This window comes from Takifugu flavidus, chromosome 5 (genome assembly GCF_003711565.1).
Source record: "Takifugu flavidus isolate HTHZ2018 chromosome 5, ASM371156v2, whole genome shotgun sequence".
NCBI lineage: Eukaryota > Metazoa > Chordata > Actinopteri > Tetraodontiformes > Tetraodontidae > Takifugu > Takifugu flavidus.
In genome coordinates this window covers 10,172,318-10,189,460 of record NC_079524.1, presented here as the reverse complement: position 1 = coordinate 10,189,460, position 17,143 = coordinate 10,172,318, and the positions used below count along the sequence as shown (strand labels likewise).

The 17,143-nt window shown below is 47.2% G+C and overlaps 2 protein-coding genes across 2 annotated transcripts; both read left to right on the top strand.

Annotated features, from left to right (window-relative positions):
* The first annotated feature begins 2,264 nt into the window (after positions 1-2,264).
* msi1b (musashi RNA binding protein 1b) lies at positions 2,265-14,087 on the top strand. Its single transcript, XM_057033437.1, has 15 exons — positions 2,265-2,338; positions 2,506-2,546; positions 2,742-2,823; positions 3,135-3,219; positions 5,912-5,953; positions 6,306-6,398; positions 9,974-10,022; positions 10,373-10,455; positions 10,750-10,867; positions 11,279-11,359; positions 11,955-12,011; positions 12,257-12,313; positions 12,429-12,583; positions 12,675-12,720; positions 12,791-14,087. The coding sequence occupies exons 1-14, from the start codon at positions 2,280-2,282 to the stop codon at positions 12,714-12,716; spliced, it is 1,044 nt and encodes a 347-aa protein (XP_056889417.1). The 5' UTR covers positions 2,265-2,279; the 3' UTR covers positions 12,717-12,720; positions 12,791-14,087.
* A 394-nt stretch (positions 14,088-14,481) lies between these two features.
* On the top strand, positions 14,482-16,849 carry prkab1b (protein kinase, AMP-activated, beta 1 non-catalytic subunit, b). Its single transcript, XM_057033425.1, has 8 exons — positions 14,482-14,736; positions 14,818-14,965; positions 15,213-15,385; positions 15,453-15,546; positions 15,616-15,730; positions 16,091-16,224; positions 16,308-16,376; positions 16,590-16,849. The coding sequence occupies exons 2-8, from the start codon at positions 14,834-14,836 to the stop codon at positions 16,665-16,667; spliced, it is 795 nt and encodes a 264-aa protein (XP_056889405.1). The 5' UTR covers positions 14,482-14,736; positions 14,818-14,833; the 3' UTR covers positions 16,668-16,849.
* Positions 16,850-17,143: the final 294 nt, after the last annotated feature.

Here is a 17,143-nt window from a genome sequence, read left to right as displayed (position 1 = left end):
TGGAAAGTTAAATGTTGAACGCTAAAAGCCAGAGCAGCTGTTGAATTAGTGCCCAGTTAAAAACGCCACGCTTGAGCCAGTTTGGAACTGGTTCCAGAGGCCGTTAAAAGAGCGCCAGGACAGCAGAAGACTCAGGTTCTGCTGCTTTTACACTGTGTCCACAGAATTACTGGGAACATGGTGCCTGGACTGGCAGGCTGGTTCCTGCTTCATCTTAGTTTTAAGTTTTAAGTTGTTTTTTTTTTAAAGTTTTAATACAAAACATTTTTTCCTGTCTTATTTATTTAGCCCTTTACCTCAGACTTTGTGTCAGAACAGGTGCAATAAAGGTCAAGATCATAATTCAAAAGTATTTTTCCTCCACTGGTCTGACTGGTTATTTATGATGCCTGTGGATTTGTTTATCAAGTCATTTTCTTTGTTAAAATATTTTTTTATCACAGATTTCATGATTTATTTATAAACATGCTGCATTAGGGAGACAAGCAGAGCTTCTGCTATTGGGGGAGGACACGACTGATCGGTGATTAAGTGTCATTGTGGCGCAGAGACAGAACATAGATGTTCAGAACTCCACTGAGCTCTGACCCACACACATCCTTCCCCTCCACAAAGATCTGCTGATGGTAATGAGACAGAGTCCACTCTGACCATCTCTCATTAGTGGACCATTATTCTCATTAGTCCCCCCCAACCCTATTGATCATGCATGCAGAAATTTAACACACCCTTTAATTCCTGTCCAAATAGAGCCTGTCCCACATTCAGAGCGACACTAGTGTGTGTGTGTGTGTGTGTGTGTGTGTGTGTGGGTGAGTGTGAACTGTAAAGCAGCGTCCATCAGAACCGCCATCTTTAGGTGGAGTTATCGATGGGCTTTAACTGTGGCGAGCTGGTCACATGTTGAGTCAGTGTTGAGAAGATTAGCCTGAGCAGCTTTGCTGCTAATTAAATACTCAAAATCCAGAAATGAATGAGAGCACAATCCTGGGGTGCACATGTGAGCAGCACGCAGGTCGCATCTGAAACACACTCATGCAGGAAATGTGTAAAGGTTTACTGATTGGGAGGCTTCACCCTTGAAAATGAGATTTTTCTCTCCTAGCCCGCCTCTCAGTGTCGTCTGGATCCTTGGTGTGGAAATAAATACCATCTTTGGAGGCCTCCAGGGACCTTCCATGAGGCTTAATCCAGGATGGAGTCCAGGAGACAAACCAATTATTAATAATTAAATCTTTCCACTACTCTTTATGCTCTGGTCAAGTGCTTGGTCTTCAAAACAACAAGTTCTGTTTACTTATTAGGCGCTTTACACATTTTTAAACATGCTTCATTTATTTAACCAAGCTAACTTTTCAAACAGGCTTTCTTTAATAAACTGCTTCCTGTGCTGCTGCTCTGACTCCAAGTATTAATTTATGGCTCAGCAGATCATCGCCGGGAACTTGTTGATGTAAAGTTTGTCTCCCAAATACTGTGTAAATTGCAATAAATTGCTCATAAAATAAAGATAAACAGGAAGTGGGGTTAAAACCCTTCAAAATAAAGACGCGTTTGAAGGATTTGCTCATTTAAATTCACAATAAGGACTCTGATTACCTATTAAATGTTCATCCAATTTATTTCTGCAACCATAAATAAATGACAGCGATGTTATTGCATTAGGAATTACACAGCAAATACAAGAATGTGTAAAAATAAACAAACACTGACAAGTGTAATTTCGAAAGATACCTTTCAGATGAGGTGAAACAACTAATGAGACATCGTCGATTCAAGTCCTTCTTAACAGACTTTGCTGTCTTGCAATATTATGTTTTTGCTTAAATAATAATCTATAGTTTCTCGTTATTATTCAAATAAGGAAGCTGTTATATGAACTGATATGAACTGAGACTTCATTTCTGACTTGACCTCAGTAAATAAATCACTTAACCCCTTTTTATGCTGTCGGTGCCGTTCTGTTATCCGAACTTTAAGATAGTTTTTCTACTCGGTTAAAACGCTCCGTGGTGCTCTTATGTTGAAACGCCAGAGCGGAAGCGGCGCGTCGTTGTACCTGCAGCTTGGCCCCACGCCGCGTGCCGGTGGGATGAAGGACCGGGGACTGAGGAGGAGGAGGAGGAGGAGTCTGTCCCCCGGCTGAATCTGGCCCGCTCCCCTCTGTGTCACCCCGGACCTAACCCGCCAAGCTCCGCTCATTCTGCGTCGGTCCTCCCGCACTCCGCTCCGCTCCACTCGGATACGCACCTCACTCATTCACGCCGCCAGGACACAGAATGGAAACGGAAGGGAGCCAGAGCAGCCTGTCCGCCGTGGACTCCCCCCACGACCCCTGGTAACTGTAGCAAACTTTAATTTCCAAATTGAGGCAGATTCACGCACCTCCGCTCAGCTATCCCGCATCGCTGCGCTCGCTCCGGGAACCACTGTTCATTCCTCAGCCCTGCTCGGGTCAGAGTTCCTGAATGTGACCGTTTTATTCTCTCTGCTTTCCCCCTGCAGTAAAATGTTCATAGGTGGACTCAGCTGGCAGACAACACAAGGTAAATCCCCTCGTGTCACTCCCGAGGTGTCACAAACAGACCCCGCATCAGGTGGAACCAGGAACTCTTTATAGGCTCTCTTTGGTTCCCTGTCACAAGTGAAAATTCCTGATTGTTTAGAAAGTTTCTTTAATCGCTGTTGTTCTGGGGACGGATGCTGGGATGGAGTTTGAACCTGTTGCTCTTCTGCCTCAGAGGGTCTGAAGGAATACTTCTGCAAGTACGGCGAGGTGAAGGAGTGCATGGTGATGCGGGATCCAGTTACCAAGCGCTCCAGGTGAGGCTGCGGAGCCCGTCTGACCCTGTGATTTCCCCCTCGTGCATGCTTGGATGCTCACGGCCACACGGGAACATTTGTTATGTGTCAGAAATGATTTTTTTGAAAATATTAATGGGATTTTGAGGGGGAACAACCCGACAACGTTCAAAGTTTTAACAATGACCAAAGTTTGAAGCTCTAAAGGTTCCCATGAAAATCCCCATTAGCTTTTTCCCAAGTGTGGCCCTAAATGTCTTCCATCGCTAACGTTCGTTAGGACTAACGGCCACCCCCCTTCCCCCCCAAAACACCCCCTCTGATGTCTGCAGAGGGTTCGGATTCGTCACCTTTGTCGATCAGGCCGGAGTGGATAAAGTCTTGGCCCAAACGAGACACGAGCTGGACTCCAAAACAGTGAGTTCTCTGTCTGCTAATCCTCTTTGATCAGCCCATTTCTCCCATAATCCCCCACAGAGGTGTAACGTTGCTACACTTTATTGTGCTGATGTTTTGTGCCGTGAACGCACTTCACATGATCCGCGAGCGTAGGGGAAGTCTGTAGGAGAGAAAATGTCCACTGGGGGATGGGGGGGGCGGGGGTGTACCAAACTTTAATACCCCCGAAGGGTGAAAACCTTCTGAATGGAACCTGAAACCTTCGAGGTGTGACAGCAGCTTCCTGTTGATGCCTGAAAAACAGTCAACACATTCACCTGAATCCTCGCCTCAAATCTATTAACGACCGTGTGTGTGTGAGTGTGTGTGTGTGTGTGTGTGTGTGTGAGTGTGTGTCTGTCTTTGTCAGTAATGAATGTGGGCCGGTGTGGGAACAATGTGGCCTGCGCTGGTCGTCATAGAGACCCAGTCCTGTCCCTCCTCGGTGGGAGTGGTCCCGCGTTAGCTGCTGCATGTAGAACCGAAGGGCCGGTTCTCTGCGGAGGAGATTCGGGGCCGCTTGATGGGTGGTGTGAGAAAATCATTTGGGTTCTGTTGGCGTCCTGCTGCTCCTGGACCGACCCGAGACGCACCGCTTACAGACAAATCTGTAAAAACGTCTACCAAACCTTTCACGAGCGTCGGCGCTCACTGGGCCGGTTTCTAAAGCTCAAGGGTTTAACGTCGTTGCCCAAAGTTTCAGGTTTAAACTGTGGGATGAAAAGTGAAAGGGAATTTCTTCAGCCGTGCGTTGCAGAATGTCTTCCAATGTCACCTTGAAACGCCACAGCTATGACAAGTAGAACCATCATGGTTGGGTGGCACCAGCCCGCCATGGGGCTCGTCTCCGTGGCGACGCTGCCACACTTGAAGAATGGCTGTGTCACAAAAGAAAAGAAAAAACTTATGACAAAGTTTCACATCCTTTATTATATTAGAAAGAGGCTTATTTTCGTGTTTCATATGTTGGCTGGTTGCTCGCGCGCACACACACACACACACACACACACACACACACACACACACACGCAGGTTATCCTGTTAGAGAAGTTCTCCACTGGCAACAGCAAGAATGTTCCATGCTGTGAGCAACTTGACAAAGCTGGGGTAAAACACTCTTCCCCGCGTTAGCTTCCCGCTCCTGCCAGGCTAGCTCACAAAGTTGCATCGTTATTGTTCTCGTTAGTCGTGTCATCGCGGTGTAAAGACGCTGAGATTAGGCTGGCCTTCCTGACTAATAGGATTGGAGTCAACAAGTTGCAGCTCAGGGTTTGTTGCCTGTTCAGTCGGTGACAGCGGAGAGCTGCTGAAATGGGATTGTCCTGATTCCCCAAAGCTTTCTGGGAATTAAACACAAGTTAGCTCCTCTGTTAGCGACCGCTTCTGCAAAGTTAAAAAAAAAAAAGACCAACCCAGACGGGGTTTCCGATTATAAAACCTCTGCTGTTTTGTGAAATTTAGGCTAAAGGTTACATTTCAGACTCGGCGATGTCACGAACACTAAAGGATCAAAGGAAAATCAAAAGATGGCGACGAAGTTCTCATAAACTAACAAGAAAAGTGTGACATCAGAGCCTTTTGATGACCTGTGTGTCTCTGTGTGTGTGTGTGTGCGTGTGTGTGTTTGTTTGCACACAGGAGTGTTGGACTTCGGGATGTTTTGGTGACCAGAGGTGATTATCAGTGTAGCATAGTCGCCATAGCAACTAAAACAGTAGAGACTGCATCCGATCCTCCAGTTGTAGCCTGTAGTGTTCTCACTCACTCTCCATCAATCAGGAGGAGGAGCGTTCGTGTTGACGCACGTAGCCGCCGTTAGCCTTCTCCAGCAAACGCATGTGGTTTACCGTCGTAGTTCAGCTCGGACTAATCTTAGCGCTGTACTGTCTGACCGTCTGTTAGCGGAGCCGCAGTACAGTGTGGAGTAGTCTAGACGTTTGTAGCTCCGATAGACCAGCATAGACTAATATCTGAGATTTCCAGTGTTACAGGCTGTCTGTGAATGCAACACCACGGCGTGTTGTGGCTCTCTGCCTGCTGTTTGTCAGGCGCGGTGAAACAATCGAATTGCAATAAACACACACATTGACGAGTGGGCGGGGCTTTGCCTCTGATTGACAGCTCCTCTCACCTGCTCTCTGTACGCTCGCCCATTCTCGCCACCCAGCTGAGGCATGTTTGTGATGGTGCCATTGGTGTGATGTTACACACACACACACGCATACACGCACACACACCGATTCTGAAGTTCGTCACGTGAACGTGAGCTCGTATAGTTTTAGCTGGAGGGCAGAAGCAGAAGGATGTTTTGCTATTCTGACTCTGTTTGTACTTCCTGTTGGTCACCTGTTGCTGGTGTCATTTAAAGAGTGCTTGGTGACCGGAATATTTGGGCTTTGTTTGAGGAAGATGCTCCCATGGCAGCCATTTTGTTTCCTCAGAGTCACAAATGCAAATAAATGAATAAATAAACGTGGCGAGACGACACGACAGGCGGAGACGCGGGCCCCACCTCTATGGTTGTAATAAAACTACATCTCACACTCATGTCAACACACACACACACACTCTGACAGACAGCAGTGTGTTCAGCACGTAGCTAGAGCCGTGCGCTGTCTGTGATGTCATCACTGGTGTCGCTGCTAACCAGACTGTTTCATCTCTCCTGCAGATCGACCCAAAAGTCGCCTTTCCTCGCCGAGCTCAGCCCAAGGTGAGAGTTAGTGTTTGTGTTTGTGTGTGTGTGTGTGTGTGTGTGTGTGTGTACAATCCCAAATGTTCTGTCCTGACTGTTGCAACTCTGGTTGAACCTTATGACCTTCAGAATGTAACCATATCCCAGTATACCCAGTCCACTTGTCCTCTCTGTCCCAGTACATCCAGTGACGTGTGTTTTTGCTGGATGTTGTCAGTGACTCTTTTTTTACAGCCCAAAGGTCTCATTGTTGTTATTATTATATTACAACCAGCATTATTATCATGTAATTACTTTTTAACGTACTACTCAGTTGCAAATCTTTTTCACTTTACGTTTGTTTTAATCAACTTTGTCGTTCCTCCTCCAGCTGGTGACTCGAACCAAGAAGATCTTCGTGGGGGGTCTTTCGGTGAACACCACCATCGAGGACGTGAAGCAGTACTTCGACCAGTTCGGGAAGGTGAGCGATCCTCCGTATCGATCATTCCGGCCCGATTCAACGCAAATCCAGTGAGCGAGAACTTTTCCGGTCCGGCGAGCCGCTGGAAGCGAAGGGGTTACTGGGCTGGAGAGGGGAGGGGGGGGAGGGGGGCAGGAAGGGCAAACTAACGAGGGTGAGAGGCTCGGCGAGCAGCAGGCGAACTTCAGCGAGGGGGGGGGGGGGTAGAAGTTGTGCAGTGTGTGTGGATGGTGAGGAAGGAGGAGGGATTATCAGAATCTGAATTAATCTGATGTAACAGCTGCTCCTGCCCACTACCCCACAGCCCGTTACCGTGGTGACACAGCTTGCCTATTGTCCCTAAGTAATTGTGTGTGAGTGTGTGTTGTAGGGGGGGGGTGTTCTGAAGGAGTGTCGATGAAGTGGGGAGTGTTGGATCTGGAGTTCAGTCACACACTTTATTTTTCCACGTTTAAGAGAATTTAGTCGGGGGTGTGGGGGTCCGAAGGGGTTCCGCGTCCTCCCCGAGCTCCCCACTCAATCATGACTGCCAGATGAATTTTTGCGAGCGAGATGTCGAGGGATGGACGGTGAAATGTGGGCTCCAGCCATCCATGGAAGTTCCTGATTACGCTGCCTCGCTGGACCTTTTGTGCGGCGTCCTGCTGAGGACAAAGGAGCGCCGGGAGGGTCGAGCCGGGGATCACGGAGAAGATGAGAGGTGTAAAAATAAAGTGGACAGCAGAGAAAATCGTTGGGAATATCGCGGGGAAAATGGCTCGTTTGTGTGTTTTCGGCGTGTTTGTTTGATTAAAGGGACAGTTCAGCCAAAAACCACCAAAGCTTCGGGGGGGGGGGGGGCTGGCTGAACTGTGCCTTTAAGATTCAAAGCCAAAGTTTGAGAACTCACAATGACACCCCTCAGTCACCTCTGACCTTTCTGTGGACATACACACACACACACACACACACACACACACACACACACACACACACACACAGACACGAGCAAATCCAGCAAATCTATTATAAATTCCTAGGCTTCATTTATTGTGTTTACTTCAGTTCTAAACATGTCAGGATTTGTGTGTGTGTGTGTGTGTGTGTGAGTGCGTGTGTGCGTGTGTGTGTGTGTGTGTACAATCCCAAATGTTCTGTCCTGACTGTTGCAACTCTGGTTGAACCTTATGACCTTCAGAATGTAACCATATCCCAGTATACCCAGTCCACTTGTCCTCTCTGTCCCAGTACATCCAGTGACGTGTGTTTTTGCTGGATGTTGTCAGTGACTCTTTTTTTACAGCCCAAAGGTCTCATTGTTGTTATTATTATATTACAACCAGCATTATTATCATGTAATTACTTTTTAACGTACTACTCAGTTGCAAATCTTTTTCACTTTACGTTGTTTTAATCAACTTTGTCGTTCCTCCTCCAGCTGGTGACTCGAACCAAGAAGATCTTCGTGGGGGGTCTTTCGGTGAACACCACCATCGAGGACGTGAAGCAGTACTTCGACCAGTTCGGGAAGGTGAGCGATCCTCCGTATCGATCATTCCGGCCCTCAATGCAAATCCAGTGAGCGAGAACTTTTCCGGTCCGGCGAGCCGCTGGAAGCGAAGGGGTTACTGGGCTGGAGAGGGGAGGGGGGGGAGGGGGGCAGGAAGGGCAAACTAACGAGGGTGAGAGGCTCGGCGAGCAGCAGGCGAACTTCAGCGAGGGGGGGGGGGGGTAGAAGTTGTGCAGTGTGTGTGGATGGTGAGGAAGGAGGAGGGATTATCAGAATCTGAATTAATCTGATGTAACAGCTGCTCCTGCCCACTACCCCACAGCCCGTTACCGTGGTGACACAGCTTGCCTATTGTCCCTAAGTAATTGTGTGTGAGTGTGTGTTGTAGGGGGGGGGTGTTCTGAAGGAGTGTCGATGAAGTGGGGAGTGTTGGATCTGGAGTTCAGTCACACACTTTATTTTTCCACGTTTAAGAGAATTTAGTCGGGGGGTGTGGGGGTCCGAAGGGGTTCCGCGTCCTCCCCGAGCTCCCCACTCAATCATGACTGCCAGATGAATTTTTGCGAGCGAGATGTCGAGGGATGGACGGTGAAATGTGGGCTCCAGCCATCCATGGAAGTTCCTGATTACGCTGCCTCGCTGGACCTTTTGTGCGGCGTCCTGCTGAGGACAAAGGAGCGCAGGGAGGGTCGAGCCGGGGATCACGGAGAAGATGAGAGGTGTAAAAATAAAGTGGACAGCAGAGAAAATCGTTGGGAATATCGCGGGGAAAATGGCTCGTTTGTGTGTTTTCGGCGTGTTTGTTTGATTAAAGGGACAGTTCAGCCAAAAACCACCAAAGCTTCGGGGGGGGGGGGGGCTGGCTGAACTGTGCCTTTAAGATTCAAAGCCAAAGTTTGAGAACTCACAATGACACCCCTCAGTCACCTCTGACCTTTCTGTGGACATACACACACACACACACCACACACACACACACACACACACACACACAGACACGAGCAAATCCAGCAAATCTATTATAAATTCCTAGGCTTCATTTATTGTGTTTACTTCAGTTCTAAACATGTCAGGATTTGTGTGTGCGTGTGTGTGTGTGTGAGTGCGTGTGTGCGTGTGTGTGTGTGTGTGTGTGTGTAACAGACACCTGTGTCTTCGCTTCATAAAGAGGGCTGGCGGTGGGGAGCGAGGAGGTCAAAGGGAGAGGAGGAGGAGAAACTGTGCTAACAAACAAAGCCTTCGGGCTTCTTTGTTCCCCTTTTGTCTCCTCATTCTCCTCCCTCTCAACTCTGTCCCAATCTGCTGCCCCCCCCCCCCCCCTAACCTCCTCCTCCTCCTCGGGCTCCTCACCACGGCTCCACCTGCCGCTGTCATCCGGCCTCCACCTGCCTCCAGGATTCACCTTTCTGCCTGTTTTCTCCCTCTTTGTCCCGCTGGCGCTCTCCCACCATTCACAGGCACTTTCATGCAAAACTTTCTGTGTTGTCGCTATGGCAACGTCACTCTTTGCAAGTGTGGCAGGGGATTATGGTGCGGTTGTGAAGTGCGATTGGATCAGTTTGTTGCAGGAATTTCGCCTCTCCTGAAGTTATGAGACTTTTGGCTGAGCTGTCAAACGTTCAAAAGTCCAGATTTCTGAGATTAAAGTTAGAATTCAGTGAATTCCTGTTAAACTGAATTCCTTAAAGTCTGACCTTTTGTCAGACTAGATTCAAGTATCAGGTATTTGACACGACTGGAAAAGGATTCTAAATCCAAAACTTAAACTTTTCTGCAGATCATGTAAAGTCCAGATTTTAAACGTGTGGAATATGAGCCAGGCTCAGAGTTTGGAGGTTTACTGTGACGATCAGTTCATTAATTCAAGGACAGTTGGAGCATCTCGCTCTGCGTAGAGTCGTCCTGCTCGGCTTCCTGCCCGTGCCCTCTCGGCCTCTTCTCTCTGACCTCCTCCCACCCTCCCCTCCGTCCATCTGTTGCTGAGCCTCCCGGTTAGAACTTGAGAAGGCCTGAGGTCAGTTGACTCGCCACGTGGCTGCGGAAAGACTTAAAAACCAGCTTTTTTGTTTGCTTCTGCCTCTCGCAGGTCGACGATGCCATGCTAATGTTCGACAAGACCACCAACAGACACCGAGGTGAGACCCTCTGACCCCGTCTCTCTGCACCATATCAATCCTCCTCCATCGCCCCCCCGTAGGCCTCCTTCCTGTAGGCTGACCTGGAGGAGACCAGTGCAGCTAGGCTAATTAGCCACTAATCTGGATCAGGATAAAGCCTCCTTAAGCACCTCCCCCCCTTCCTGGGACAGATCGATTATGACAGCCTACCAGCTTTGCTCCAGGGGGCTTCTGGCCAGGAGAGGAGGAGGATGAGTGCAAAGTGGAAGGAGGGGGGGGTTTAATGTGTCAAGCGGCTATTACAGCACTGATTACTGGAGAACATTAGCGGTGCACTGAGGCCTTGCTGTCTGTTTCTTCTTCGACAGGATTCGGATTCGTCACCTTTGAGAACGAGGACGTGGTGGAGAAAGTCTGTGAAATCCACTTCCACGAGATTAACAACAAAATGGTGAGTGGCGAGAGCTGACGCCACCACGTGGAACAAACCCTTCACCCAAAAGTCCTCAAAATAAAGTTTGCTCCACTGAAATACATTTTAAAACACCAAAACACACAAAAAAATCCTTCTCTATATCTCAAGATTTGTGCTGTTAAGAACATGAGTTCAAACAGGGTCAAGATTTATTTTATGTTTCTTTAAATTGTTTATTTTAATTCAGACCTCCAAACATAACATGGTTTGAGCAGAACTCTAAAGTTGAATGGTTTGGACGAGCTGTTTAAACGACTTTTTTGCTGTCAGGTGGAGTGTAAGAAGGCTCAGCCCAAGGAGGTGATGTCCCCCGCTGGCTCCGCCAGGGGGCGCTCTCGCGTGATGCCCTATGGGATGGACGCCTTCATGCTGGGCATCGGTATGCTGGGTAAGATTATTGATCAGGGCCGGAAGCTTTAGCTGTCAGGCGACATTTAGAGCAGCTGCTGGCCAGTTTACACCAAACACTGCATGCTGATGGCTACAGTAGCTCAAATATAAGGCAGCCGAACTGGAAATATCCGAGCTGTGACTCTATCTTTGAAAACTTATGACCTGATCAGGGATGTTGCTTCGGCAACGCTTTCATGTCATGAAAAATTGCCCGAAAAAATGAGCAGAGAGGCCCTTTAACCCTGTGAAACCTGCTCAGCTAATGCTGCCCTCTGCTGCCTGGTCTGGGAAGTGCAGTGCCGATCAGGCGACGCGCTGAAAGACCCTCTTCAAAAATAAACTAGTCAATAATCAAGCTTGAGAGAAGATGAAAACATGTCATGGTTGTCACCCCTCCCCTCTGCAGGGTACCCAGGCTTCCAGACCGCCACCTACACCAGTCGGACCTATGCTGGAATCACTCCTGGATACACCTACCAATTTCCTGGTAATAACAGTTTCCTCACCTCCTAATTTAATTGTTTTTGAAACTAGCAATCAGCCATCATGGAGCAAGTCAATAAAGTATAAAACGTCCACCTGTATTCTACGAAGATGCACGGTCACAATAGTGTTGCCATAGTAACACCTCAGACGCTGTGATGGCTGATTGTAAATATCTGCGTGTGTGTGTCCTCACCAGAACGAGACGGAATCAAATTCAGCAAAAAATTAAAAAGTTGATTAATTTTAAAGTGTCTGAAGGTTGTTCTCAGATGTCCCTTCACATGGTTGTAGGTTCTGGTTCTGGTTCTTGTTGTTATCGTGGATGTTCTGTAATAATTGACTTTCTGTGTTATTCATGAGTAAAAACACTTGTTTTTTTGCTTTTTTTACACGAGCTGTTAGATTTGGATGTTTTGTTGTTGTCAGGATGAGTGATAAATAGGTTGATTTGGAAAGAAAACTTTATTGTTCTAACTGATTTAACACCATGAACCCAGTGACATCATCCCTGCTGCCCTCACCTCTCAGGTGTTCCCACGTGTGGGTGTGTGTTTGGGTGTGTGTGTCTCAACAGCACTCTGATGTTTCTATTTTAGAGTTCCACTTAGAGCGGACCCCCCTCCTGACTTCACCCCACCCCCCTGAGCTCACAGGTCAGTCCGTCCCTCCTCTGGACATTACAGGCAGCTTCTTGTCAGTCTAATACACGTTAGCATCGTTAGCATCCTCGCCTCATCGCTGGCTACCTGTTTGTATTTGTCTCCTCCCCATCTGGCGGCAGGATGTCGGACACGGTGAAGGTTCCCGCCGTAGTCTTCCTCCTGCTGTCTGCCCGTGTCATGAGTTAACGGACATTTGCTTCTGATGTTTTAAATCCTGTTCTGTTCTGTCTTGTCAGCTATTCCTCTCACAGCTTATGGACCAATGGCGGCGGCGGCGGCAGCTGTGGTCAGAGGTGAGAGAGCTTATTTTCTTCATCACACACACACACACACACACACACACACACACACACACACACACACACACGCAGACGTATGTATCTGATGTGTCTGTAATTATGCCTTCAGGCTCCACCCCGTCTCGTTCAGCTGGGTTTTTAGGCACGAGCAGCCCCGGACCGATGGCGGATCTTTACGGAACCGCCAGCCAGGAGTCGGCTGTGAGCAGTTACCTGAGTGCTGCCAGCCCCGCCCCCAGCACCGGCTTCAGCCACAGTTTAGGGGTGAGGCCACCTCAACTTCTGGGTCTGGTTTGGATCCGATGATCAGAGAGCAAAAGCCCTGAACGCCGGCGTGTTTTCTCCTGTGTTGTAGGGACCGTTGATCGCCACAGCCTTCACCAATGGTTACCACTAAGACCGTAAGTTGCCCTTCACCCTTTCACACATGGCGGATGATCTCACAGGTGACGGACGATCTTCTCCCGTCAGTGCGCAGCTGCAGACTGAGGGCTGGAGGGATGTGCTGCTGCTTCACAGCTGATCTGACCCGGCTGACCCTGCCACACACCCCCACCCCGACCCTCCTCATCCCAGAAACATCAACAGGAGCCTGATGTGATGCTGAAACGTACAGATGCTGTTTTTAATCTTCCGTTTGCTTCATTTTTTATGTCCTGTCTTCGTATCTTGACTTAAATCTTCAGAAAGGAGAAATTGTTTCAGAATTGCCCTTTGACTTTTCGACCCCTTCTTTTGCCATGTTTTCCATTTGCTTGTTTTTTTGATTCTTCGTCATCTTTGATGTCTTGAGCTTTGATCTGAGCGGACATGAAGTAACTTTTCCTGCTGAAGCATGTTGGCGGTCACGACTTGTGATCCTCATTGGAGAATGTACAGTTGTGTGTAGTCGAAACTGCTTTTTAATCCTGCGATTCTTCGACTCGCGTCCGTAGGTTTTTAACTAAAAACGTGTAACGACAGTCGTTAGCTACACTGACATCGTAGGTCAACATGAACTGTATAATTCTGTAAAATATTGTAAATACCTTTTAAAGCGGCACTTTGTGTCCCGGAGGAGAACTGAGGATGGTTTTACTGACCCTTCGCTGAGGTGGAGAACGTTTGGGTGCGTTTGTTTCATCCTCTGGAACGCGCTTTAGGACGTCTCTGAGTGAACGTTTTCTCACTTTGTGTTTTTAACTGTGATCTTTTTGAGGGAAAATGAAGGAATTCTGCAGAACACTGTAGGTTGTTCACATCTTGTTTTTTTACGTAGTGCTCCCGGGCGCGCTTATGGGGGGAGGGGTCAGATGTGAATGTGACGGTTTAATCAGTGTATTTTTATTAACATTAAAGTCAGAAGTCTGAACTTTTCTGACTTTAATCTCAAAGTTCTGAGTGTTTTATGAGAATCCTAATGTTGGACCACAGAACAAAACTCAGATTTCCAATTTTATTTTTGTATTATGACAGGATGGTTGGATCTTTTTTTAAAGTGGAGAAAACAAATAAGACAAAGATTTGAACTGTCCTTTTAACTGGAGTTTACATATTTGGTCCATCATTCTGTTTCTGCTGACTGTTCTAAAGTCTTTTAGACCCAAAAGGCTTAATTTGTGAGCTACTGGGATGTTGCACTGATCGAACAAAGAGGGTCTTTAAGTGATTCACGCTCACACTGTCAACACTGTAACAATTTCCAATTTTCATTTCTCTGTTCCTTTTGGTGGAAAAAAACAACAACAAACTTTTTAAAATTCCTAATAAATTATTTTAAAACATTCCACTCACTTGTCCCTGTTCAACTTTATAACCGCATTTGAACAAACTCACAAAGAATCTGCATCGGGTAGTTAAATCATGGAGATCGGGAAAAGGATTGATGACATAATAAGAGCTACCTAAAATATCAGGATTTACATTTGGGTTATTTAACATTTTATCGATTGATAAAAGCATTTTACACTGCATATGACATTGAGAAAGAGTTTTCAGTCTGCAGTTTTGTTTTCGTTTTTCATCACCACGGCTTCAGGTTCTAAACATGAAACGGGAGAACCTTGGGAACGTCTCAAAGAACCTGTGGAAAAACCCACTTGCGCTGAGAGGGTGGAAGCGTCACACAGTGGAATAATAAAAGAGTGAGCTGAGGTAAACCAACGCTCCAGCAGGGGGCGCTGTTCCTGATTCCGGACGGGCAAAAGGCGGAAGAAGTGAGCTTTTTCCCCCACCGCACGCGCGTGCACGCGTCCAATGGCGAGAACCTGCCGCGCAGCTCGTCAGAAGAACGGCTAGTTTTGGAAGTGTTTGTTCTCCGTGCGTGAGTTCATCCACGGAGCGTGTGCGTGATTTCTGCCCGCTAGAAGAACTTAGCGATTTGTCGGAAAGACGGAAATAGCCACAAACCGCGCGGTTAAACTGGACAGAACTCCGAGGTGAGTCGGTTTGTGTTGAATTGACCCCGACACAAACGTTCCGACCGTGTGTGTGTGTGTGTGTGCGTGCGTGTGCGCCAGGGTTTGACATCACAAGATGGGCAACAGCAGCAGTGACCGGTCCAGCGGGGGTCAGGCGGACCGGTACCGGGACGGACAGCCGGGCGGGAAGGAGGCTCGAGCCAAGATTCTGCTGGACACCACCGAGGATGGAGATCCGGATACAAAGGTCCGATATTCACTTAAAGTTCACTTTTTGGGTTTTTTTCTTCTTCTTTTAAAGTAGTAGAGCAGAAAATTAGCACGCTAACCTTCCTCCTTGACTGTTCTATTTTATATCCGACCACTGAAACTAGTCAGATAAATCAGTTCTTTTCGTGATGTTTAATATGGAGAAACCAAAACGCCAAACTTTTATTCTGAAATGACTCCGACCACCAGTCGCACCATGACACTGTCAGCCGCTCTGTCACCAGGCGCCGCAGGAGATCCAGGAGTTCCTGGCCTGGCAACAGGATCTGGAGAGCGAAAGCAAAAGTCCGAACTCACAGGCCAGACCCACAGTGTTCCGTTGGTCCGGTCCCGCCAAGGAAGTCTTTGTCTCAGGCTCCTTCAACAACTGGGCCACCAAAATCCCCTTAAACCGAAGGTGTGTGAACTCCTAGATGCCCTTTGAATGTGCGGCGAGTCACTCACGCTCTCCTCTGGAACTGCAGTCAGAACAACTTTGTGGCCATCGTGGATCTGCCCGAGGGCGACCACCAGTACAAGTTCTCCGTGGACGGTCACTGGATGCTGGATCCCAACGGGGTGAGCGGAATCTCGCAATGCCTCGTTTAAAAAAACACCAGCACCGCTGATAATGTTCTGGTCCGCCAGGCCGTCACAACGTCCAAGACCGGGGTGGTTAACAACACCATCCAGGTGAAGAGGACAGACTTCGAGGTGTTTGATGCGCTCAGGATCGACTCGGAGGATTCCGCCGATTTCGCAGGTTGTATCGAGTTTAAAACCATACGAAAATGACGGTAATAATGCTAATTGCGTTAGCATCCCATTGCTAATCACGGAGTATATAAACCAGTGGTGGGGAACCAACATCGGACCCTCAAGGTAACTGAGGCATTACCAAACAGATAAACGTATAATGCAAATGAACGCCCGATCACAAAAACTTGCTCTTATTTGTGGAGCGTAAATAGAATTTGCCCCGCAGGTTTAAAACTTTATTATGTAAAAGGTTCCCCGCCCCTGATGTAAAGCCTCCTGGTTTAAATTAAGCCTTGTGGGTGCTAACCTGCGTCAACCACCACGTTAAATTCAACAACGCTGTCTTTTAAATATTTCTGGGCAGATTTGTCGAGCTCACCTCCTGGTCCGTACCAGCAGGACGCCTACCTGATCAGACCTGAAGACAAGCTGAAGCATCCTCCTGTCTTACCTCCACACCTGCTGCAGGTGCTGCTCAACAAGGACACGGGCATCTCTGTGAGTTCTCCAGTCGTCTGTAAAAACCCTGATCGGCTGCTCAGTACACAAACTAAACGACCCTCTGTGTGGTTTGTCATCAGTGTGACCCAACGCTGCTCCCAGAACCGAACCACGTGATGCTCAATCACCTGTACGCCCTCTCCATCAAGGTGAGAAACGACACCTGCTTTTATTTTGAAAATCAGTCATCAACATCCTGTTTTATGTCATTTATTAATCTTTATATTTTCTCTTGAGTTTAGTAATCACATCAATTTTTCTTCTTCAGAAATATTTTAGTCCAGTAATCAGAATATATTTAGAATTAAAATACACCCAATTAAAAGTTATTTCTATGAGAATTCTGTTTCTTTTGTTTTCAGGATGGAGTGATGGTTCTCAGCGCAACTCACAGATATAAAAAGAAATATGTGACGACGCTCCTCTACAAGCCGATATAACAACATTATGTTAATTTATATTAGTTCTGCTGCAACTTGAAATGGGACCAAAGAAATCTTTTTCCTAATTTGATATGTTGAAAATATGGTGATCTTAAATTAAAGAGTTCACCAGTAAATGAACATGTTGTCAGTGTTTAATTCCCAATTATCATTTATTTGATTATATTATTAGAACCCAATGAAGTATTTTGTTGTTTCTTGCAACTTTAATGACATTGTGAGGTATTCTGTCTCACAATATATATATACACATATACATAAATATAATTTTAAAATGATGTGTATATACATTTATGGTTTTAAATGATGAAAGCTCATTAAGTGGAACAGGAAGTTGAGGTTTTGTCTTCCATTGCCTCGCGGTTGTCCTATATTTGTCACCTGACTTGAACTGTCTGCTGAGGTCACATTTATCACATCATTTTTAGTTTATGCTCTGAACCAGTTAGAACCCGTTTGACCAGTTTAGGGAA

What these genes read in the sequence shown, in the direction of transcription:
- msi1b (XM_057033437.1), top strand. Translation starts at nt 2,280, where the DNA reads ATGGAAACGGAAGGGAGCCAGAGCAGCCTGTCCGCCGTGGACTCCCCC. An exon ending in ACGAGCTGGACTCCAAAACA is followed by an intron (nt 3,220 to 5,911) that starts GTGAGTTCTCTG and finishes TCTCTCCTGCAG; the next exon opens with ATCGACCCAAAAGTCGCCTT. An exon ending in CTCGCCGAGCTCAGCCCAAG is followed by an intron (nt 5,954 to 6,305) that starts GTGAGAGTTAGT and finishes TTCCTCCTCCAG; the next exon opens with CTGGTGACTCGAACCAAGAA.
- prkab1b (XM_057033425.1), top strand. Translation starts at nt 14,834, where the DNA reads ATGGGCAACAGCAGCAGTGACCGGTCCAGCGGGGGTCAGGCGGACCGG. An exon ending in ATGGAGATCCGGATACAAAG is followed by an intron (nt 14,966 to 15,212) that starts GTCCGATATTCA and finishes CTCTGTCACCAG; the next exon opens with GCGCCGCAGGAGATCCAGGA. An exon ending in AAAATCCCCTTAAACCGAAG is followed by an intron (nt 15,386 to 15,452) that starts GTGTGTGAACTC and finishes CTGGAACTGCAG; the next exon opens with TCAGAACAACTTTGTGGCCA.